At 41.9% G+C, this 24595-nt stretch overlaps 1 protein-coding gene across 1 annotated transcript in view; it reads left to right on the top strand.

Annotated features, from left to right (window-relative positions):
- The first annotated feature begins 1186 nt into the window (after positions 1-1186).
- The window catches only part of LOC140493696 (malignant fibrous histiocytoma-amplified sequence 1), a 38602-nt gene continuing 15193 nt past the window's right edge, over positions 1187-24595 (top strand). Inside the window, exons 1-7 of the mRNA XM_072592437.1 lie at positions 1187-1550; positions 4886-5771; positions 9869-10163; positions 10830-11016; positions 15140-15318; positions 19520-20007; positions 20904-21061. Coding sequence (XP_072448538.1) covers positions 1535-1550; positions 4886-5771; positions 9869-10163; positions 10830-11016; positions 15140-15318; positions 19520-20007; positions 20904-21061 — 2209 coding nt within the window. The 5' untranslated portion in view covers positions 1187-1534. The remainder of the gene's footprint in view (positions 1551-4885; positions 5772-9868; positions 10164-10829; positions 11017-15139; positions 15319-19519; positions 20008-20903; positions 21062-24595) is intronic.

Raw genomic sequence — 24595 nt, 5'->3', positions numbered from 1 at the left:
AAAAAAATAAAAATCCATAGACCCTGAGGTTGGTGGGCATTTGAGAATCTGCTTTCTCAGTTTCACAGTTTTTTGTTTACAAATAAAAGACCTACTTCTTGAAGAACTCTGTGTCTCCTAGTGGTTCTCTATATTTTCTCCACAACAACTCTAACCTCAAACCTTTGATACATTGTCTGAGCTGAGAATTCACTTTTTATAAAACCTTAAGTCATCTTGGAAATGTGACTTGAAAGAAGTTCTGTAATTTACACATTAATGAATTGAAACCTGCAACCCCATTCTAAGTGATTGAAGACTTAACAGCTATATAGGTTTGTTCAATACATTGCATCAGTTGTATTATACTGTAATCTTTTACTGCCCTATGATCCTGCCCCACTAGCTACTTGATGAAGGAGCAGCGCTCCGAAAGCTTGTACTTCCAAATAAACCTGTTGGACTAAAACCTGGTGTGTGATTTTAACATTGTCCACCCCAGTCCAGACCAGCATGTCCACACCAACTGACAAGGCATGGACAACTTATACAGGCCAAGCAAAATGGCTGAAGAGCTTTCCTTTCCACTGCATCAGTAGGATAATGGGCATTTCCTGGCAGTCATGATGTAGAGGAGCCAGTGCTGAACTGGGATGGACAAAGTTAAAAATCACACACCACCAGGTTGTGGTCCAACAGGTTTAATTGGAAGCACTAGCTTTGGTAGCACTGCTCCCTCATTTGGTGACCCACAACCACCTGATGAAAGCCCGCTCCGAAAGTTAGGGCTTCCAAATAAACCCGTTGGACTATGATTTGGAGATGCCGTGTTGGACTGGGGTGTACAAAATTAAAAATCACACAACACCAGGCTATAATCCAACAGGTTTATTTGGAAGCACACGAGCTTTCGGAGCGACTCTCCTGATGAAGGAGCAGCACTCCGAAAGTTAGTGTGCTTCCAATTAAACCTGTTGGACTATAACGTGGTGTTGTGTGATTTTTTAAACTACTTCCTAGCAGGATAGTGCTGAGTCTGTAAAAAGTACCCTAATGTGTAGGGATTCCTCGCCATGTCCATTGTGTGGGTCACATTGCACACAGAATTACAGCGTGTCCATTTTTCGGATGTCGGGTTGATTGGAAAACACGGTTCCTCCAGCTTGCAATTGGCTGTAGCTCTGAGCCGTCTTCCTTCCCTCTCACTGACCCAAGTCAGTGGCAACGGTATGAGGAAAAGGAAGCTGGTCATTCTGGTTTTATGTGACCTGGCCCGGTCCACTTCTGTTCACTATGGCCCTGCAAATCAACAAGTTGTCTCTCCAACTATAAATGTAGCCTCTCCAGGGATAAAGCTGCACTATTGGTCATAAACTGCCGGGGGTAAAAACCCCTACTCTGGGATAATATTGACCCTTTCTGACGGGAGCAGGCCTGTCCTTTGTGATAACGTGGATGCAGACCTGTGTGTGTTTGATGGGGTACACACTTGCCCCTTCGGAGACAGCCCAACACGTCACTCACTTTCAGTTTCGTTTCCCTTTTTCGGAGCAGAATGGCCGGGAGAGCGGGTGAGTGAACCAAGTGTCCTCCTCTTTCTGCCCCCCACCACCACCTCCCCTTTCTCCCTTCTGCTTGGTTGGCCCTGGCCCCGCTCTCCGGACTCTTTCCCCGCGGATTCAGTCCCTGGGATGGGACTTGGACCCACAGGAACCGTCCCAAAAAGGCTCTTCGCTGATTGCAGCGCTCAGAGTGGCAGCCCAGCCCAACGGCTCGGAGTTCTCCCTCCCGATCCGTACTCTCAAACTCTGCCTCAGAGATGTGACCAGTTGGTGGCACAATCTATCCCTGTCCCTCTCTCCCAGCCCCAGCACCTCTGCCTGATGCTGACCTATCTGTGAGCTGTCCTGCCCCTCAGTCTTTCACTTGAGTCTGTCTCCCTGTAGAATATGGGAACAGAGTGAGCCACTTTATCGGCCTCCAGTTCCTGCTTTCAAACAGTTTTAGTTGCATAAAACAATCATATTGGTAACTGAGTGAAATTTCCCGGTGAAAGCCTGCGGTCATTCAGAATGGGAGAAAAAAAAATATTTCAATCCTTCTCTCACTTTCACCTGATTCATCTCTGACTCTTCACTCCCCTCCTTGACTTCACTGTTTCCATTTCTGAGGATAGGCTGTCCACCAAACTCTATTACAAACCCACTGACTCCCACAGCTTTCAATTTTACACTTCCTCACACCCTGCTTCTTGCAAGGACCTCAGCCTCATTCCAGATGAAGGGCTTTTGCCAGAAACGTTGATTCTCCTGCCCCTCGGATGCTGCCTGACCTGCTGTGCTTTTCTAGCACCACACTCTCGACTCTGATCTCCAGCATCTGCAGACCTCATTTTCTCCCAGTCCATTCTGTCAGTTCTTCTGCCTCCATTGCATCCTTTCCAATTATGCCAGTCTTCCACAGGAGTGCCTCCAACATGTGCTCCTTTTCCCCCAACTCTCTCCCATTGTGGTTGACAGGGCCCTCAACTGCGTCCGACCCATTTCCCATATTTCTACGCTCACCCTTTCCCTTGCTTCCCTCCTTTTCTAACCAACCAGTCTCATCAGGATCATCCTTCACCATTTCCACTATATTCAGCATGGTGGCTCAGTGGTTAGCACTACTGCCTCACAGCGCCAGAGACCTGGGTTCAATTCCTGCCTCGGTCTGTCTGTGTGGAGTTTGCACATTCTCCCCGTATCTGCGTGGGTTTCCTCTGGGTGCTCCGGTTTCCTCCCACAGTTCAAAGATATGCAGGTCAGGTGAAATGGCCATGCTAAATTGCCTGTAGAGTTAGGGGAATGGGTCTGGATGGGTTGCTCTTTGGAGGGTCAGTATGGACTTGTTGGGCCGAACGGCCTGTTTCCACACTGTAGGGGAATCTAAGAATGCCACCACCAAGCACATCTTTCCTTCCTTTCCACTGTCAGCCTTCCACAGGGATAGTTCTTTCCAGGGGCTTCCTGGTCCACTTCTCCATCACTCCTAACAGTTCCTCAATCCACCATGGCACCTTCCCATGCAACTACAGCAGATGTATCACTTGACTATTCACCTCCTACTGTCTAAGGCCCCACATTGCCTTCCAGGTGAAGCAATGAATCATTTGTGCTTCTTTCAGACTTGTATTTGCTGTCTATTGTCTTATTGTATTTGCTGCTCACAATGCAGTCTTCTTCATGTTGAAAAAAACCCAATGCAGACTGAGTGATCACTTTACTGAGCACCTCCACTCTGCCGATTGGAATCAGCGCAACCTTCCAGTTGCTTGACATTTCAATAAACTGCCTTGTTCCTATAGTGATATTTCCATCTTGGGCCTGTTAAGAAGTTAACATGAGCTGAAGGAAAAACAATTAATATTCCACTTGGGCACACAATATTGAATTCAACAACTTCAGAGTATGACTGTCCTTTATTTGTCTGACATCTCCCTAGCCTTCCTGACCATGTCTTTACCATGTTTTATTCTTTACTTTGTTCCAGGAGAGTGGACCCATTTTCTCCTTTTCCCATATATTATTTATATCTACATCTATTTTACATCTCTATCCCTCCTTTACAGCATTAACACTCACTCTGCCTTTTACTCTGAGCACTCTCACAATCTGTTCCACTCACTCCTCCTCCCTCCCCGTTATCAACATAAGAAGTATCCTTTTCTAGCCCCTTTTTGTTCTGAAAAAGAGTTAATTCACTCCACAGATGCCAGCACACCTGCTGAATTTTCCCAGCACATTTTGTTTTGAGCCTAATCTTTAGCTCACCAACAGCCTGCATGCTCACAGAGGCTCTTTGACCATGTCCAGCACATTTCCCACCTTCCTTTCTCATCCTTTCTCAGACTCCCTTATCTTCCATGTACCAGGTTTCAGTTTAATGGATCATCCTCTATTACTTCATCCAGTGTAGTGTGATGCCATTATCAAACATATCTTCCCCTGCCCTTCCCTATCAGCATTCTAAATGGACCATTCCATCCATGATATCCTGGTCCACTCATCAGTCACCATTAGCACACCATCCCATATCTTCAGCAGTTTCCACTGCTCATTGGGTGGAAATTGAACATTAGAAAAAAAGAAGTGATTTCATACACATTTGACTTACCTTGCCTCTGATCTATATCCTCACAAGTTACACATTTGAATCCCTGCAATTTACACCCTCTGGATTTACACCATACACTCCCTGATGTATAACACAAATTACATCCCTAATGTATACCCACATAATTTACATCACCGGATTTACATTTCCTGATTTACGCACTTCTTGATTTAGAGCCTAATGATTTACACTTACCGATTTACACTGCCCCAATCATGAGTTACACTCTTCAGGTGTATATACATTCTTTGATTTATGCTTCCTTGAATTTACAGTCCTGAATTCACATACCTCCCCAGATTTGCACATCCGTGATTTACACTCAGCTCCCCAAACTTATACTCTGCTGAATTAAACCACCCCATCCTTCATTTAGGCATACGTTCTTAATTTACACTCCCCCGATATACACACATGCACACAAACAGACACACACTCTCCAGGATTTACACTCCCCTGACTTACACACATGCTCCTGGACATACACGCCCCTGATTAACACATTTCTATCTGATGGTGATTGTCAGTGATGTGTTAGGTGATTGGGATGCTGCACAAAGACTTATTCAATTAAATCCAAACTCTGTCCAGCCAGGAAAGAGGACACAGCCCTTATTTTTGTAGCATGACTCATCAATCTTTTATATATCTATTTAAAATAAATCGGGGTACAGCAATTGTTCAGGAATATATCACTGAGACTTTCTAATTCTCAAGTTTTGAATGCATTTTTGAAAGTGTGTTTGCCTTTCAGAGCAAAACCAGACAGCTGAGCAAACCCAAGATCGAGATGTGGACCTATCCATGAAGCGTCTGAAAGTTTTACCTTTGGAGATCTTGCAGAACCCTCAGATCGACCATCTCAATCTAGACCGCAACAGACTGAAGAATATAACAGACATTTCGAAGTTGAGGAATCTGAAGACCCTCATCCTGTCTAAGAATGAGCTGGTGGATTTCCCCTCAGAGATCGGCTCACTGCGATATCTTGAAAAGCTGCATTTAAACCAGAACAAAATCTCGCAGATCCCAGCAGAGATTTTCTCCTACCTCCCACTCCTGAAGCAGCTTAAACTCAACAACAATCGGCTCAATGACCTCCCGGAAGATCTGACCTGTTGCACTGAGCTGCAGTACCTCAACCTGTCTCACAACCTTATCAAGAAACTTCCCAAAGCACTTGCCAACTTAGGAAAACTGGAGGAATTTTACATTGAAAATAACAAGTTGTGTGAACTGCCTCCTGTGCTGTTTGAAAGCTGCTCTCTCAGGAGATTCAGTGCCCGTGCAAACCCACTTCGAGAGCCCCCTGATGAAGTCTGTGCTGGAGGCCTGCAGCATATCCGCAGTTATTTCAAACAACTCCAAAACAACGAGTCGTTGAATGACAAGCGGGTCAAGACCATGTTTCTGGGCGCATCCATGGCGGGCAAGTCAACTCTGTGTAAAAGTTTGACCAAGCGGGAATTGGTGACAATTGCAGAGAAGGACAGGACAATTGGGATTGAGATCAGCGAGTTTCAAATGGAAGACTTCTCCTTCCTGTGCTGGGATTTCGCTGGGCAGCTGGAGTATTATCTGACTCACCATGTCTTCATCACACCACAAGCCCTGGTTGTGCTTGTTATTGACTTGCACAGGTGAGCAGACAGCTAGGATTGAGAGATCAGGAACAAATCAGGAAATCCTGCAGAAACATAGCAGCTTTGGTAGAGAGCGAAACAGCATTGATGTCTGAAGTCCCATGTGACTCCTCTTCAGTCTATTTGTTATTCCAGGTGTTTGTTTCAGATTTCCAGGACCGGCAGTATTTCACTTTTATTCTTGAGATTAGGAGATGCCTGATCTGCTTCGAGTGTTGATTTAATCACAATGCTTCCTTTGTCTCACTGAGTGAACACAGCTCAGTGCATAACAGCAAGCATTAAAGATCCACAATGCATCAGCTTCATTTGTGGAACTACAGTTAACTGAATCACTGGAGCAAGGAGAAGCAGATCAACCAAACCTGATGTGAATCAATATCTGGAGGTCCCTTGTCATTATTCTTTCTTCATCTCCCCTTTCATCTCTTTCTTTCTTTCTGTTTTATTCCTCTCCCTGTCTTTTGCTGGATTGCCTTATTCACTCCATCTTACATTCTCTTCCTTTTCTCCTATTTAAAAAAATACTCTAATTAGTTTACTTTCATTCTTTCCTTCCATCTCTCATTGCTTTCCTTTCATTCTCTTCATTGTTTCCTTCTCCCTGTGTCTAAAATAAGATGAACAAATTCCATTTGAATGTTTTTCACTCTATGCTGTTCATATTTTTGATAAGGTCCAAATACTAGTGTCAAAATATCTTAGTATCACAATATCGTATGGTTTCCATGTCCCAATGTTACAATGTCTCAGTGAGCCCCTGTCCCAATATTCCTCCGTCTCAATATCCCCAGTTCCAATATCCCCTGTCCCAGTGTGTCCCTGTCCAAATATCCCCCTGTCCCTTGTCCCACTGTCTCTATGCCTTGTCCCAGTGCCCCTCTGTTCCAGTGTGCCCCTGTCCCTGTGTCTCCTGTCCCAATATTGCCTTGTTCCAATGTCCCTGTCTCAATATCCCCCGTCCCTGTGTCCCCATCCCAGTGCCCCCCCATCCTAATATCCCACTGTTCCTGTGTGTCCTGTCCCAATATCGCCTTGTTCCAATGTCCCCCGTCCCAATATACCCCATCCCTGTGACCCACTATCCCAATGTCCCCCTGTCTCAATGTCCCCTGTCCCAATATCCCCCTGTCCCTGTGTCCCCCTGTCCTTGTGTAATGTTAAAAGATTAAATAGGAGTATCTCTCTGGACATTAATGTAATATTAAAGAGTTAAACCGCTCTGAGTAAATATTCTGGAAATGGGTGAGGACAACATTCATGCAGGAATGCAAGTGAGCGCCACTCCAATTAGACAGTCATTTACTACTCCTCCGGCTACTATTATCAAATTAAACTATCATTCAATCTTGTCCATTCAGAATTGTTTTCTAGCCATCCCCTGAAGCTATGTATGCCGCATCTGCATTGTCTTGGGGAATCACTGAGTCAGGAAATCATTTCCGTAATGATTCCCCAGGCTTAAGGCATTTACATTATCTCTGAAGATCATCTCATCCTACCATTGTACCTGGGGTAACATGTGACTGTGAGGGAGTGACTAGGGGTTGTCTTGAGTGGCATGTAACTATGGAGGAGTGGTCAGAGTATCTGTGAGTATTACCAACTGACCTGTTTAAAGGGGATTTCTTTGTTTGGGGCCTCACTTTGACTTGACTTCGCACACCTGCGAGGAGGGTCAAACGGGGTCACCACTTTAACTGTTTGCAGAAGTTGGTGTGTGCAAAAAGATCACTAAAACGTCCTCACCTCGGTGGAAACTGGACTGAGGAACACCACCCTACCATCAGACAAGGCCGCGAAGAAAAGAAAGACCAGCTGTATCCTCCTGATGAAATCACACCCAGTAAAAGAGAAAAGCCTGCCAGCCGACCACGTGGCACTGCAGTCCATGCCACTCCATTCCTCCAGAGTCGAGTCCATGGCACAAAAACCCAGACAAAGCTTCTGCAGCAGTTAATGTACTTTACTGTCGGGACCCAAGCGGACCAGCTCCACTTTCTCCCCCTTCTCCCGGTGATGCCATATTGTCTAAGAGTAAGGGAACGTGTGGGGGACAAAGGCAACAATTAAGTACCAAATTCTAACTTTTTTTCTGTTCTGCAGCTTCAAACCTTGTGTCTGTAGAGGACTTTAACCTCCTTTCTCACTTTACTTCTCACTGGGACTCTCACCCCCCTTTTAACCCTGGAGACTCTAACCCACTTTTTAACCCTGGAGATTCTAACCCCGATTTAACTCTGGGAACTCTAACTCCAAATTAACCATGGGGACTCTAACCCCAATTTAACCCTTTTTGCGCAAAGTGACTCATTGGTGTGCAAGTGTGCGAGTTACCTTCAAAGATTCTGTCACCACCGAGTCCCAGGAGATGAGGGGTTGATTGAGTGTTAAGTTTAGAGAGAGAGAGATCAAAGTGAATCTTACCTTGTGGTTCCATCCATCTCACGCAACCAATACTCAGATGATTGCTTATTCAGTCCACTTGGAAGCTCTGTGTATGTTGGAATCCCACTGCTGCCACCATATGTTAGGTTCTTTTCCCGAGGTTTTGCACACAAGATGCAATTTGCACACACCGACTTCTGCAAACAGTTAAAGCGGTGACCCACTTTGACCCTCTTCGCAGGCGTGCAAAGTCGAGTCAAAGTGAGGCCCCGAACAAAGAAAATACATCCCCTTGATACAGGTCAGTTGGTAATGCTCCCAGATACTCTGGCCACTCCCCCATAGTCACATGCCACTCAAGACAACCCCCAGTCACTCCCTCACAGTCACATGTTACCCCAGCTACAATGGTAAGATGAGATCATCCTCAGAGATAATATAAATGTAAATGCCATAATCTTGGGCAATCATTATGGAAACAATTTCCCAAGGCAATGCAGGTGTGATATGCTTGCTTCAGGGGACGGCTGGAAAACAATTCTGAATGGAAGAGCTTGAATGATAGTTTAATTTGATAATAGTAGGGGGAGTAGTAGAAAATGACTGTCTAATTGGGATGTGAGTAATTCGTTCTTGCCTGAATGTCATCCCCACCCACTTCCAGAATGTTCACTCTCTGCAGTTTAACCCTTTAATATTACATTGGTTTTCAGAGAGATAATCCCATTTAAACTTGTAACATTACACCTCTGTCCCCTGTCCTAGTGTGCCCCTGTCCCAATAACCCCGTCCCTGTTACCCTGTCCTCGTGCGCCCCAGTCCCAATGACCCCTGTCCCTGTTACCCTGTCCCAGTGTGCCTCTGTCCCAATGGCTCCTGTCCCTATTACCCTGTCCCAGTGTGCCCCTGTCCCAATGACCCCTGTCCCTGTTACCCTGTCCCATTGTACCTCTGTCCCAATGGCTCCTGTCCCTCTTACCCTGTCCTATTGTACCTCTGTCCCAATGGCTCCTGTCCCTGTTACCCTGTCCCAGTGTGCCCCTGTCCCAATAACCCCTGTCCCTGTTACCCTATCCCAGTGTGCCTCTGTCCCAATGTCCTCCTATCCCTGTGACCCCGTCCTAGTGTGTCCCTGTCCCAATGTCCCCTATCCCAGTATCCCAATGTAGTTGTCATTATTGCTTTGTTAGTAAATAATTTCATTGAGACTTTAAACAAACTGAGACTCCTATATATTCAGTATAATCTCTCATCCAAAAAGCAAACTCTGCTCTGCTCACAGGTACTTTGATGACAGAAAAGGATTGACCCAAACATGTTCATTTTCAGCTGATTTACTGTCAGTGAAGACACACTGACTTGACCTTTCTGCAAGAGCCTGGATAAATCTCAGGCTTGGATTGGTATTGGAGATTAAAGGGTCATCACAGACTTGGAAGATCAAACAATCCCCAGCACCTCAAATGCCAAGGTTTTGGGCAATGACATGGATATTAATGTTGATTGTAAATGGGCTGAAAAATGGAGCTGTGAGGTTGAATGACTGTTCTGGAGGTTTTCTTATTTACCTTGTGAGGACTAAACCCCTATCAAGATTAATATCACAGGGCACCTTCTGTGCTAACGTTGATGAGATAAACAAGCTTCCTGAGTTGCGCACTTGGCTCTCATTTTGTCTTTAAGTGACGCTAGTTATCTTCTTCCAGGTATAAGATGGATGACAAGGATTCCTTCAAGGAGCTGGTTGGTTTCTGGATCAATAATATTTTGATGAGAGTCCCCGATTCCATTGTACTTCCTATTGGGAGTCACATGGATCTGTGTGAGAAGGATGAGGTCCAGATGAAGAAGAAGGACATTGAAGAGAAGATCAAAGAGATACTGATTGAAAGATACGAGAATTTGAATCAGCGCCTGGCAAAACTAAATAAGAAATCACAGTGTGAATTATACAGAGATCAAGTGAATAAACTGGATGATTTAGTCAAGTACAATTTAAAGGTGAAGATAATGATGTTTCTATAATGTAGAATAAGGTTCATGTTGGGAAGGCTGACCATTTAAAGGGTCACTGCATTGTTTGGAAAACCTTTTGTTTCACCTGTGCACATCAAGTTAAACAGGACCGAACCAAATCCATGGTAACACCAGACCGGGACCTTTGGCGCTGAGGCCACTGGATTGTGGTGCTTCAGTAATGGGCAGACAATGGCATGGAGCAAGTAGTGACAATTACTATTTCTGGCACTGCCTGTTCTTGGGGAGGAACAGGAGGAGACAGAGAGAGATGATGTTATTCAAACATTACTCGGTCCACTTTATTTTATAATAGTCTCAGGTCTCACAACAACCTCAGTCAATTTACAAAGATATGGCACATCCTGTTTGAACCTGAGTAGATTAGGAAATGTTAATCCCTCATTCCCTTCCTTTCTTCACTTCTTCATTCTCTCCACTCCATCTCTCTTCGACTTTCCCTCCATCTTTGTATTCCTTTCTCCACATTCTCCTTTCCTCTTTCATTCCCTTCCTTCTATTCCCATCCTCCCTGCTTTCATCCATCCTTTGTCCCCTTAATTCCCTTCCATTCCTTCTTCCATCATTTCTTCTTGGGCAGTTGAGAATTTGAACAGGGTTGAACTAGAATTGGTGATCCTTGTCTTGCAGGTTTTGGACCTCATTCCCGTTGACTGCACTCAGTATGATACAATCATCAACGCTTGGATGCAGATTCTAGAATCAGTTCGGAATAAAGATATTTTCCCAAATGCAATCCGGACACTTCCAGTCACTTACAAGAAAGTGGAAAAAGTTATTACTGAACTGATTGAAACAGAAAAAGTTCCATTTCATGGTAAGGATTATTCATTTTACTCCGCGCTGAGTCTAGTCTCAATGCTGGCAATAGTCATTCATAAGAAAATAAGAAACAGGTGCAGAAAGCCATTCAGTCCTTTAAACGTGCCATATTGTCCTGGCAAATCTCCTCATTATTGTGATCATGGCTCTTCTATCTCAGCGGCTCTTCTATCTCAGCTACAATGTCTGAAATAATCCATATCCCTAAATTCTCTTAGTACCAAAAACTAATTGAACTCTGTTCTTGAATACACTCAACCAACTGCTGTCTGAGGTGGAGCATTCCAAAGATGTGCCATCTTTGAAGAAAAAAATCTCTTCATCTCAGTTCTGAATAGGTCCCAGCACTAACCAGTTCCTGCTCTTTCCTCATTCTTCCATCACTTCTCCCCTTTTCGCACTCCCAAAAGTACTGATTCTCACTGGAGTACAGTTCCACACACATTTATTTACATTGGCTTTATAGATCATATTTTGTCTATTTTTATTTAACTGAAACACAAGCACTCAAACAGAAGTTTATTATGCAATACAAATTGAATAAACTAAACTACTTGTATGTTGGGAGATTTCAAAACACACAGGAAAATGACAATCCCATATCCCAACATCATCGATTTACAGTATCCACAAATACTAAAACCCTTCTGTAGCACATCTATCGGTTTGCTCAATTGTTTCTTTTCATCACCACTTTTGGGAATTTGATAACTTTTTCCGTGATTATTCACACAATTGAACTATATTTTCTCAGATTCAAATAACCCTTCAGGGTTCTAACCAAACAATTCAGGTCTGAAGATTTTGTAGGTGGCATGGTGGCACAGTGGTTAGCACTGCTGCCTCACAGCGCCAGAGACCAGGGTTCAGTTCCCACCTCAGGTGACTGTCTGTGTGGAGTTTGCACATTCTCCCTGTGTCTGCGTGGGTTTCCTCCGGGTGCTCCGATTTCCTCCCACAGTCCAAAGATGTGCAGGTTAGGTGAATTGGCCATGCTAAATTGCCCGTAGTATTAGGTGAAGGGGTAAATGTAAGGGAATGGGTCTGGGTGGGTTGCACTTCGTTGGGTCAGTGTGGACTTGTTGGGCCGAAGGGCCTGTTTCCACACTGTAAGTTATCTAATCTAATCTAATTTCAAACCTAATACTTACAATGAGGTAACCTATTTCCCAACTGTTCTGAACTGTTTCCTTTCTTCAGGGGATACTGTTTTTGCATCTAATTCCAACCAGGACATTAACAAATTGCTACCAGTCAGTGATGTATAGAAGTTTTCTAGGTTTTGCTAAAAACTAGGCAATTACCTATCCTTCAATCACTTTATGAGTTGTTCACTGGAATGGTGCTGGTGCATGTTTTGTTCTAAAATGATGATTTTGCATCGATAAAGTATTACAAAGACCCAGATAAGTAGTTCTTCAAAAGCTGGTATTGGAAGTAAAGGCGCAGGTTTTACTACTTGACATGTGTGGCATGTCTGCCAAATTTAACCACATGTTCTGTAACCCTGGCCAATACAAAACATCCTATATTTTAGCCTGTGTTTTCCTCATCTCAGGCTCTTACCATAGTAACATTTCATTGTGATATTTAGATGGAATTACCACCCATGGACCACTTTCCATTCCTTATTGGCTGGTATTTGAATTGATCTCCATTTCCCCATTAGTTCTTTGTCTTCCAAATAATGACATACAGGTATTGTTTCTGAATCAATTTCTGAATAGGCTGTTTCACTTAACTCTTTAAATTCTGAATCTGTTGATGGCATTTCTATTAAAGAAAAGTTAAACATATCAGCCTGATTCTCTTTACATTCATCTTTTTGAGATAAATTTTTTGAAAAATGTATTTGATAACTGAATTTATAAATCAAACATCCTCCTGTTTCATAGACTCTTTTTCTTTCTGTCTAATGCAATGCGCTGAAATTGCAACACAATCAAGGAACAGTACATGGTATTCCTTCTGCAACCGTTCAGTTTACCTCTACCAGTCATCACCACTCTTGGTGAGGTTAATATTCTTGAACCTGCCAGGTCAGTTTACAAAATAAAATCAATTCCTTCTATTGGCATTTATTCCATTATTTCCACTATAATGTCTCCATTTACCAATTCACTCTTTAATCTCACTCTGTATCTGAGACTGGTTTGTAACCTCCATGTACACATCCAGTCAATATTTTCTCATTCATTAACCCATCTGTAAGACAAATAGTATTGTCAGTCAGCAACAGTGACTGACTTGCACCGGTGTCTCAATGTCTTTACTTAGATTAGATTAGATTACTTACAGTGTGGAAACAGGCCCTTCGGCCCAACAAGTCCACACCGCCCCGCCGAAGCGTAACCCACCCATACCCCTACATCTGCATCTACCCCTTACCTAACACTACGGGCAGTTTAGCATGGCCAATTCACCTGACCTGCACATCTTTTGGACTGTGGGAGGAAACCGGAGCACCCGGAGGAAACCCACGCAGACACGGGGAGAACGTGCAAACTCCACACAGTCAGTTGCCTGAGGCGGGAATTGAACCCGGGTCTCTGGCATTGTGAGGCAGCAGTGCTAACCACTGTGCCACTATGCCACCCAATTCAGGTATTGGTTTACCTCCTTGATTCTAAACACAAGGAGTCACCCTCCTTTTCGGACAAAATACTCAGAACTTCTAGAAATCTGATTCTCTCTGTCAATATTAAATAAAGATTTTTTGCAGCTATCTAGAACTATCTCTCCCTTCGTAGTACATTCCAAGGAAACAGGATCTCTGCTGCTACCATTTTAATACCTATACCTGTTCTTGTCTGGATAGGGTGGATGGGGAAAAGATGTTTTCACTCGTAGTAGAGATTAAGACCCAAGGGCACAGCCTCTGAGTGAAGGGGCAACCATTTAGAACTGAGATGAGGAGGAATTTTTTCTGCCAGAGGGTGGTGAATCTGTAGTCCTCATTGTCACACAAGGCTCTGGAGAGCAAGTCATTAAGTGTATTTAAGACAGAGGTAAATAGGCTCTTGATTACTAATGGGAATCAAGGGTTAGGAAGAGAAGGAAGGAGAATGGGGTTGAGAAACATCAGCCATGATCAGCCATGGCAGAGCAGACTTGACAGGCCAGATGGCCTAATTCTGCTCCTATATCTTATGGTGATATGGTCACATGGTACACAACCATAATCTGTACTTGTCAAACTCTGAAACAAATCTCTTTCACTTCACCAATCTGTCTACGTTCTCAAATGAGGTAAAATGACTTTTGACTCCATGTTCAGGAAATGTTGTCACTGAGCAGAGAGTCTTAAGTTAAACCAAGTCCTTCACTGGAATCAGAATCATTCTTTGAACTATCACCTTGTCTTTTCTACTTTACCTTAAGCTTTTTCTCTCGCCAACTCATGTCGTCAAAGTTCTCTTTGGAATTCAATTGTTCTTATAAAACTGTTCTTATCTATCTCCTTTCTTCATCAGAAACCATATTTTTTTCATTTACCTCCAACCAGACATGGGCAAATTGCCACCAAAATATTTCCAAGCCAAGTGGTTTTCCTCAAGCGATAAAATATCATTTTCTGACTCTTCTAAACCGAAAGCAAGCTAATGGTTTTCAAAGTTCACTCCTTATACATATAAAGTCTCACAATGTAAAAAGATTCCTATTATCACTCTGGGAACTCTCTCTCTCTATCATAGCCGTTTGGAAAAATAAATCAATGCTTCAGAAATACTAACAAATTAATCATTAAATGACTACATGCACACTGACTAAAACTCACACGTCACTAGTTCAAAATCCAAACTCTAAAATAAATGTTATTAATATGCTAAATCACACACTTTACATCATAACTCACATTACAGTCCCACACACACTCTTATTAGAGTGCAATTCCACTCATGTTAATTCAGATTGGGATATATTTTCCAGAGACTCTGGTTCTCTCTGGGATATAGTTCCACCAACACAGATTCACACTTGGGTATAGATTCTACAAGCACTGACTCTGGAGTATAGTTCCACAAAAGTAACTCCCATTGGCACACAGTTCACCCACATAGATTGGCATACAAGTTCCACTGTCGCTGACTCTTAATGCTGTGGGTTTTTAAAAACAGGGACTGTAGCACTCGATGAATTACAGAAAATGTTAAATCTTCACAACATTGACAGTGAACAACTGGAATATATCCTGAGTTATTTGCATCGGATTGGGTTAATTCTGTGGTTCCAGGATCTGCAGGCTCTGGAAGACACTATATTCCTGAAGCCATCATTTCTGATCACTTTGTTTAAGGTAAGTGTCTGACTAGGATCACTCTTGTTTTTATTCTGTTTGAGATGATTGCCATTCTTAGATGACTTCCTCATTTCACATGCATAAAATCATAGAAACGTACAGTACAGAAAGCATCTGTCACCTCTGTACCAGTCCTTTGGGTGAGCTGTATTTAATTCAGTCTGTCGGCTTTTCCCCACATCATAGAATCATAGAATCATGCAGACCCTTCGGTCCAACCAGTCCATGCAGACCATAATCCCAAAATAGACTAGTCCCACCTGCATGAGCTTGGCCCATATCCTTCCAAATATTTCTTATTCATGATTCTTATCACTTATCTAAATGTCTTTTAAACATTTTAAGTGTACCCGCATCCACCCTTCCTCTAGAAGCTCATTCCACACATGAACCATCCTCTGCGTAAATAAATTGCCCCTCATGTCCTTTTTAAATTTTTCTTTCACATTAAAAATATGCCTCCTAGTTTTGAAATTCCCCCCATCACAGGGAAAAGCTATCTGCTATTCACCTTACCTATCCATCATGATTCTATAAACCTTGCAGATGTTTCTTATTCATGTCCAAAACTTCTTTAAAATCTAATTCCATAATGCTTTGAAGGAGTGAAATCTTAATTCAGAATCTTAACTCGGTGTGACGAGAGTCTTCCCTATTTCCCTCTAGTTACTTTGCCAAACATGTGAAATCTCGGCCCTCTAGTGACAAAGCAGAGCTTTTCAAGGGCCAGGGTGCTCAGGTTCAGAGTGGTGAAGTTCAGGATGTATTGTGAGTGTTGAAAGGGGTGAGACTTGGGGATTGGAAGAAGGGTGAGGGATCAAGATGGGTGCTGCTCCCCATGAGTCAGTGGGTGCTTGTGATCCTTCAAAAGATGTGGTGCTGGAAAAGCACAGCTGGTCAGACAGCATCCGAGGAGCAGGAGAGTTGACGTTTTGAGCATAAGCTCTCCATCAGGAATGATGACGAGCTTATGCTCGAAATGTTGACTCTCCTGCTCCTAGGATGCTGCCTGACCGTCTGTGCTTTTCCAGCAGCACACTTTTTGGCTCTGATCTCCAGCATCTGCAGTCCTCGCTTTCTCTTTGTGATCCTTCACACCTGAAAGGAAGATAAAATGTTTCTTTGTTAAAGTTCCAAATAGGGTGGAGGATGAAATGAAGCTATGGAACATTTGGTGTGCTTAAGGTAGAGATTGGGAGAGTGAGCCCACAGTAGTGTGTGGCTTTGAGAGGATGTCAAAGGCTTGATGAATTTTCTGCCTCTTGGACATACGTATGATCATAACATAAAAGATGCAGTTGGAATCCAGAAGGAGTAACTTGAAGCTGAGATAGTTGCTGAGGAAGGCAACATGGCTGTGAAAGGAGTTTTTTTTTAAAGATACCTGCTCAAACACGAGGTGGAAAGGAAAGAAGATGACTAGATTAGACGAGCTCAATAGAAATCCAGTCAGAGTGGACAGTGGAATGGGTAGGCATTCCGGAAGAGAAGTGGCCATGAATTAAATAGTAATATGAAAGAAAAACTCTTCAGAAGCTGAAAATCTGAAAAAAAAAATCCAAAAATAAATGGATGGAAATCTCAGCAGGTCAGGGAGTATCTGTCAGGTGTAACAGGGTCAATGTTTCAGGTTGATAACCTTTCATTCAATGTTATGAGTTCTAGTCAAATCCCACTACTCCATGACTGCACCAAAAGTATGAATAACTTAGTTAATCACCAAAATGGTCAAATTATTTCTCTTTACCACTGTTATCTGAAAAAAAAGAGACCTTCACCTAACTATTTAATAAAGTAAAGAGAAACCTATTTATTAGAAACAAACTTATGCTTTAAACAACTGGTAAAGCTGGTTATCAACTAAACTATTACACAGAATTAATCTATATCTCCCAAATCCAACACAAATGTAATTCATGCACAGACAAGGAAAGACAACTCTGCAAAGATATCATGGCTTCAAACTTAGGCAAAAAAAAGGAACAAAATTTCTGTAGGGCAAGGTTTTGAATGCAGAAGGAAGAATTGACTGAATTCTGTGATTTCCTGTCAACAAGATTAAATTTCTGACAGACACAGAATGATAGAAGAACTTTAGCCTAGATTTCACCTTCAGATGGGAAATAGTTAAGAGTCCTGATAATTCATCAATTTTTTCAAATTGCTTATCAGAGAGAGATTTTTTAGCTGGTTTTGTTTTAAGAGCTTTTTTCTTACTGACTGAGAGAGGGAGTATGTGTGTGAGTGAGAGAGACAGAGATAGTGCTACTTCTCTTTGCAAGCTTCTCCACAGCTACAACTTCAGGGTGTGTATTGAAAATGCAACTTTAGTTTAGAAGCTGTTAGTTGGCAACCATCAGCATAGATCCAGCTTTTCCAAACCTGTTTGTTGAACAATAAATCCATAAAAATCTTTCTCCTATTACTTCTTAAGCGTTATCTGGATATTCTTTCCATAAAGTCAATTGATTGGATAAACCGATATCTATTTGACCTTTTATCTTTTTGTTTCTAATAAATCAAATGGTAAATCCCTCTTCAATCTAGCAATGTCAAAATGGTTCCATATTCAGTTTCTCATAGTTTAAAAATATATATGTATTTCTAACATGCATCCACTCTTGGATGAAACATCAGTCCTAAATGTCTGTCATCACAAAGTGGACCTGATATAAGTAAATGCAGGAAAGTCACATTAATTCATCAATATTGACTCCTAATACAGGATTTAGAAAGATTAAAAACTTGGAGCTGGTGTAGGCCATTCAGCCTTTCAAGCCTGCTTTGCCTTTTATGATGATCATGGCTGAATCTCTGTCTTGATTTATACAGTTTCTTGTTACCATTTTTTTTCTTTCTCCATACTATTCCATTATATTGTTCAAAGTCAAAAGTCACATGACACCAGGTTATAGTCCAACAGGTTTATTTGATATCACAAACTTTCAAAGTGCTGCCTCTTTGTCAGGCCAAAGGAGCAGTGCTCTGAATGCTTGCGATTTCAAATAAACTTGTTGGACTATAACCTGGAGTCATGTGACTTTTGACGTTGTCAACCCCAGTCCAACACTGGCAACTCCATTTCATGTTGTGTTCTTGATGCATCTGGAACAATTTTTACCTTATAAATTTACGTTAGCAAAATGCCAACAAAATAATTCAGTGTTTTAAATTTCAAATTTACAAAGGCCAAGGATTTATGATCAATGTAAATTTGTGTTTTGTTGTGGCAGTGATACATGAACTTGGCAACTTTTAAGTGCCAATAATAAACCCAGAGCTTCCTTTTCCACTCTAAAGTCTTTCTATATGTCCCTGCCTGGGTGCTATTTTAGCCTCAGTTTGTTCTATTCATTTATGGTCATCTTGTGCAGTGGTAGTATCCATACCTCTGAGTCAGGAAGCTTGGGTTCAAGTCCGACCTTGAAGTAACATCTCTGAACAGGTTGATTAGAAAATTTCTAGAAGGAGCACTGCATTGTCAGAGATGCTGTGTTTTAATGAGATTTTAAAGTGAGGCCTCATCTGCCCCTTCCTGGCAAATTGAAGAGCCTATAGCCACTGAAGGAGGAATAGCATGGGAGTTCTGCCTAGTGTCTTGGCATTCATCACACCACTAATCTCACCACAAACACGTTATCTGCTTATTACTATATTGTTTTTTGTGGAATCTTGCTGTCTACAAATTCACTGCTGTGTATAATAACAATGATCACAATTCAAAGAAATACTTTGTTCACTGTAACATGGTGATGTTGTGAAAGGCCTTTACAAATCTTAAATTAAAAACTGAAAATAATGGAAACACTCTGCAGAGTTGGCAGGATCTATGGAGCGAGAAACAGAGTTAAAGATTCGAGTCTAAGGCCATTCATAAGAACTGTGAAAAAAAAATCACAGACCTAAAACGTGAACTGTGTTTGTTTCTCTCCATGGATGCTGCCATTTGTGCTGAGCATTTCCAGCATTTGCCATTGTCATTTCAGATTTCCTCATCATTCTGCTTTCTGCTACAGAAATCTTTGTATGTTTTTCTTTCAACAATCTCCCCTTTTCGGGAATATGTGAAATAACATGAATGATAATAATAATCACAAATGAAAATGCTCTAATACACCTACTACTGAGTAAAAGGGAAAACAGACTCAAGTTTCTATCAACTGGAATGTCTTTCCAATCAAGTTCTGTGCTATTTCAGATGATTGTCCGCCATGATCTGTTAAACCAGCTGAACAATATCCCAGCCAGAACACTGAAAAAGGAGTCAGCCATTAAGCCAGACCAACAAAAATGGATCAGTGACTTTCAGACTAAAGCAACTCTACACCTTAAAGCCATCATAGTACTTGTCAAGCATCAATTGAGGCTAAACGGTAATAAGGATCTGCATGAAATTACAGAGGAGCTGATTGGAGACGAGAACGAGAAAGGCAAACTCTTCCAAATATTGGAATATTTTGATATCTGTCTTTCTTCAAAACCCCAGGCCCTAAATCCTGATGCACTTGAGTTCAGACCAGGTTCCCAGTGGTTACCGCCAGATAATGCTCCGCCTCTCACCTACCTATTCCCAAGTTACTTGACTGATGCAAAGGTGGTATCAAACAAGTGGAATGAAGACAGTGATAAGGATCTCCATGTTCGAGCTTTCTTTTTGCCTGAAATTCCACAAGGATTCTTCCACAGGTATTCCTGCTCTTAGCCTTTTTTTTACTGTTCCATGTTTCCCTCCTCTGTTAAATGCTACTGGGAAAAAACTTCATGAGGAACAGTTCTCTCTACAAATCTAGCCCATTTAGTGTGAGTTTAAATGATGAGATTGGAAAACCTGAGAAAAGGAACAGGCCTGAGCTATTCAGCCTATTTCACCATATTGTTAATAAGACAGATGTATCACAAACTAGCTTTATATTTCAGAAATTCTGTGTATCTTAAGCATTTGCAGTTTGGCTTCTTATTAAGTTTACATTAATTAATTTAAATTGCATTTTAAATCAGTTTTGTTTTAACTGATTTGGATTTGTTTAATGAATATTAATTGTAGCCATGCTGAAAATACATTTTATTAAAGTGATGCTGCATAAGCCTTTGTTTCCTGGCTTGATAGCACCTTAATTTAAAATTTTTCATTCTTGTTCTCAGATCCCTTCACCTTGCCCCTGTCTCACTCTAGAAACTGTTCTACTCCATTTGTGATATTTGCATTCCTGCCCTTCTGAATTCTCCAAAATCTATAATATTAATCTTTCCAAAATTGATGGAAATACCTTTGGTAGCTTGGTGTTTAAGCTCTGGAAATCCCTCCTCTTTAAACCTCCCCATCCCTCTGTTTCTTCCTCTCTTTCTTATCATGCTTCTTAAAACCTACCCTCTTTGAGCAAGCTAATTATCACCGACCTTAGTATTTCCTTATTTGGCAAATATTATATGGTAATGCTTTATTTGATGTGGCTTGGCAAATTTTACAGTCTTAAGGGTACTACATAAATGTAGTTATTTTTGTTGCTGTTGAAAACCAATTGGTTATGAGCAAGTGTTTGCAAGACAATTCTTTTCCTAATTCCCATCTCTGCTTTTCACAGGGTTACAATTAAACTGTGTAATTTTATTTACTCTCACTGGGTTGGTAAGGAGCGATGTCTAGTGATATGTAATGGGAGGAAACTGCTCCTGAAGGAACACAATGAAGAAGCCAACAGTTACATTGAATTCCGCTGTAAGGAGAAGGGAGAGGAGAATGGTAAGCCTGGTCACACCCTTTTGTTCACCTGCCCTTTTGTGAATTGGGGTAACTGTTTCAGTGAGACCTTAGGATAATCTATAATGAAAACAAATGCAAATGCTGCAAATCTGAAACAATAGCAGAAAGCACTGGAGAAGCCCAACAAGTCTGTCAGCATCTGTAGAGAGAAAAACAAAGTTAACATTTTGAGTCCAGTGACCCTTCTTTTGAAGTGAAAATAGCAGGGCAGGATTGGTAATTATGCTGATGATGGGTGGATGTGAATAGAGTACATGGAGAAGGTGCCCAGAGAGAGAGAGAGAAAGAGAAAGGGATGGGCAAACAAAGAGATTGCTGATGATAAGTCGAGAGAGAGAGAAAGATAGAGACATGCTGGGTGGGATGCTAATAAGAAAACTAAATAGTTGAAAATGAGTTAGTTGTGCAGGGAGCAGCCAACACAGAACAGGACCTAGAGGTGTGAGTGATGGTAACAAACATAACTCAGGGTGTTCACATTCTGAAATTGTTGAGCTCTGATGGCTATAAGTACCTGTGCAGAAGATGAGACGTTCTCCCTCCAGCTTGCGTTGAGTCTCACTGGAGCAGAGCAGCTGACCTGAAACAGTGACATTGGCATGGAAACACAGTGGTGTGTCGAAGTGCCAGGCAACTGTAGGCTCACAGTCATTTTTATGGGCAGAGTGTAGGTGTTCAGCAAAATGGTCACCCAATCTGCATTGCATCTCCCCAGTGTAGATGAGAGTGCAATTTTGGAGAAGATTTGTAGCTCAGGTTGTGGATCGGGTTGTAAGTTTGCTCGCTGAGCTGGTAGATTTCTTCTCAGGCGTTTTGTTATCATGCTAGGTAATATCATCAGCACTTCATTGGAGGCACACTGATGATGTTACCTGGCGTGGTGATGAAACATTTGAGGACAAATCTACCAGCTCAATGAGCAAACTTACAATCTGGTAGAGGAGACTAATGTGGTTTTCCATTCCTTTACAATTGTTAAAATACCAATTAAAGAAGGAAGGGAATGCACTAAACCCTTAAAATATTAGGTGTACTATGTTCTCCTCAGCTGAACAAGGTATGCTACGTAGATCCTGATGAAAGGCTTGTGCCCAAAACGTTGATTCTCCTGCTCCTCGGATGCTGCCTGACCTGCTGTGCTTTTCCAGCACCACACTCTTGACTCTGATCTCCAGCATCTGCAGTCCTCACTTTCTCCTAGGTGCTGGATGAAAACAGATTCAGTATTCTATGACCACCAGAACAACGTATTGCAATTATCTGGCCCCTTTGAGAAGGTTACATGTTCCAAGGTGTTTTACAGGAATATTATGGCACAAAATTTGACATTGAGGCACATAAAGAATGATAGAGCAGGCGACTGTAAATGGTAGGTTGTGAGAAGCATATTAAAGGAGCAGAGGTACTGGAGAGATGGAGGGAATTCCAGAGCCTAGAGACCAGGCAGCTGGAGGCATGGTCAGCAAGAGTGGGGCACTGAAAATCTGAAGGACACAAGAGGCCAGAGTTAAAACACCACCAGTTGGCATTTATATCACGCCTTTAACCATAATGAGCAATGTCAGAGGTTGAGGATGAGCTTTTTGAGGAGAGGGTGTTTGAGGGAAGATTTTCAAGTGGAGACAGACAGTACTTGAAGAGAGGGAACCGTTAACCATATGAGCTAACATGGAGGCCAGGAAGGGACATGTCAGTGGTCAGACATTTCCTGAGAGTAGGTCACAGGCAATAAGAGGGTTCTTGTGCATTCCTGATTTTCATAATCCATCATTGGTGGCTGTAAAATCAGCTGCATGGATCCTAAACTCTGGAACTCTGTCCCCACCTCTCCTCTTCCTATAAGAATTTGTTTTCAGGCCTCTATTTTTGGTGATCTGACCTAATACCTCCTTAAGTGAATCAAATGTCAGATTTCATTGATAACAATCCTCTGAAACATCTTGCAACATTTTACTTTATTAAAGGTTCTATATAATTGCAATTTGTTGTTGTATCTCTATCTCTGTTGTATCAGTGATTATTAGGTATTAGAGATTTTGTTATAACAGCAGTAGGGATAGTGAACTCTCTCCTTGTACAGGACATGACTTATTTCTGGGCTCTGTCCTGCAACAGTGAGGAACATGATGGGGAGAAAATCTATTTGCTCACTTTTGACTGCAGAACATCTGGCAGTCAGGAAGTTCCTTTTTGATTTTAGAGTTCGCTTGTAGGATATTTTAACTGTCTTAAACAAAAATGCACTTCCCACAAATAAAACACATAAATATGTCTTTTCTGCTTGGGACAGAAACATCTTAAGCAGTTGCTCAGTGTAGTTTTCCCATTCTGCATCTTAGCCCCAGTCTCAGAGAGCAGTTCCCAAAGGATAGTGCCACATCACCATTTCCAAAATCACTTAGTGGATCCAGGCTTTCTGAGTGTCAGTGATTTCTGGAGGATTTTATACTTTGTATACCCACTGTTTAAATGTAAAATGTGTCTGTGTCATGAAGCATCCTCTCAGTTGTTCACCATTTTATACAAGGAAGAGGCCATTTTTTTCCTCTTAAGCTGTTCCACCATTCCATTTGATCATGGCTGATCTGCCCCTTAACCTCATTTGCATTTATTTGATACAATTTGCAAAAGAGACGAATGGCCAATTGAAGTCCATGGAAATGAAGGCAATTATTTCACCTGGGTTAGGAAATAGGCAGGGTAGCAGAAGACAGAGATAAGGGCTGAGAGTAAGTACACTAACTGGCAGGACGTGATGAGCAGTGATTCCAATGATGAGCATTCTCATGTCCGTCTGGGATTACAAACTATAGCACACCTTCCACAATATGGCATGCTGCAGGTAGCCACAGTAAGGTGGGAGTCTAAGACGTCGACCTCATCAGGTCAAATGCCATGATACAGTGATGATATCATGAGCATGTCTCTTAAAGACATACTGTATTGTAGCTGGGAGACCAAACACAACATCAATTACTCACCATGCTTATTAATAACTTAGATGAAGCGATAACCATTTATCTATATTTGCAGATGACAGAATGTGAAGCAATATTGTAAATCATTTAGATGAAAGCATTGCATTAGTAGGTGATATTGATAAATAGGCAAAATTGTGGCAAATGAATTTCAATGTAAATAAGTATAAGGTCATCCATATTTGGAACCATAAAGGAAAGAATAGAGTGATTTATAAATGATGCAAAACTAGAAACAGTGGATGCTCAGTGAAATTTGGGATGTGGGTACACAGGTCATAAAGGTATTATAAAATCAATCAAATGCTGATGGGCCAATCTGGTCTTTATATTGAGAGCACTGAAATATGAGTGGATGGAAATCATGTTACAGCGAGTCAAACGCCTGATTAGACTACACCCAGAGCACTGTTAGCACGTCTGGGCACCATACATTAGGGAGGATGTATTGGGCTTGGAAAGAGATTGTTGGACTCCAAGGTTCTGACCACATGGACTAGGAGTAGAGGAGGCCACTCAGGGCCCCTAAGCCTGC

Source organism: Chiloscyllium punctatum, chromosome 22 (assembly GCF_047496795.1).
Source record: "Chiloscyllium punctatum isolate Juve2018m chromosome 22, sChiPun1.3, whole genome shotgun sequence".
NCBI classification, from domain to species: domain Eukaryota; kingdom Metazoa; phylum Chordata; class Chondrichthyes; order Orectolobiformes; family Hemiscylliidae; genus Chiloscyllium; species Chiloscyllium punctatum.
This window is presented reverse-complemented; position numbering and strand designations above follow the sequence as displayed.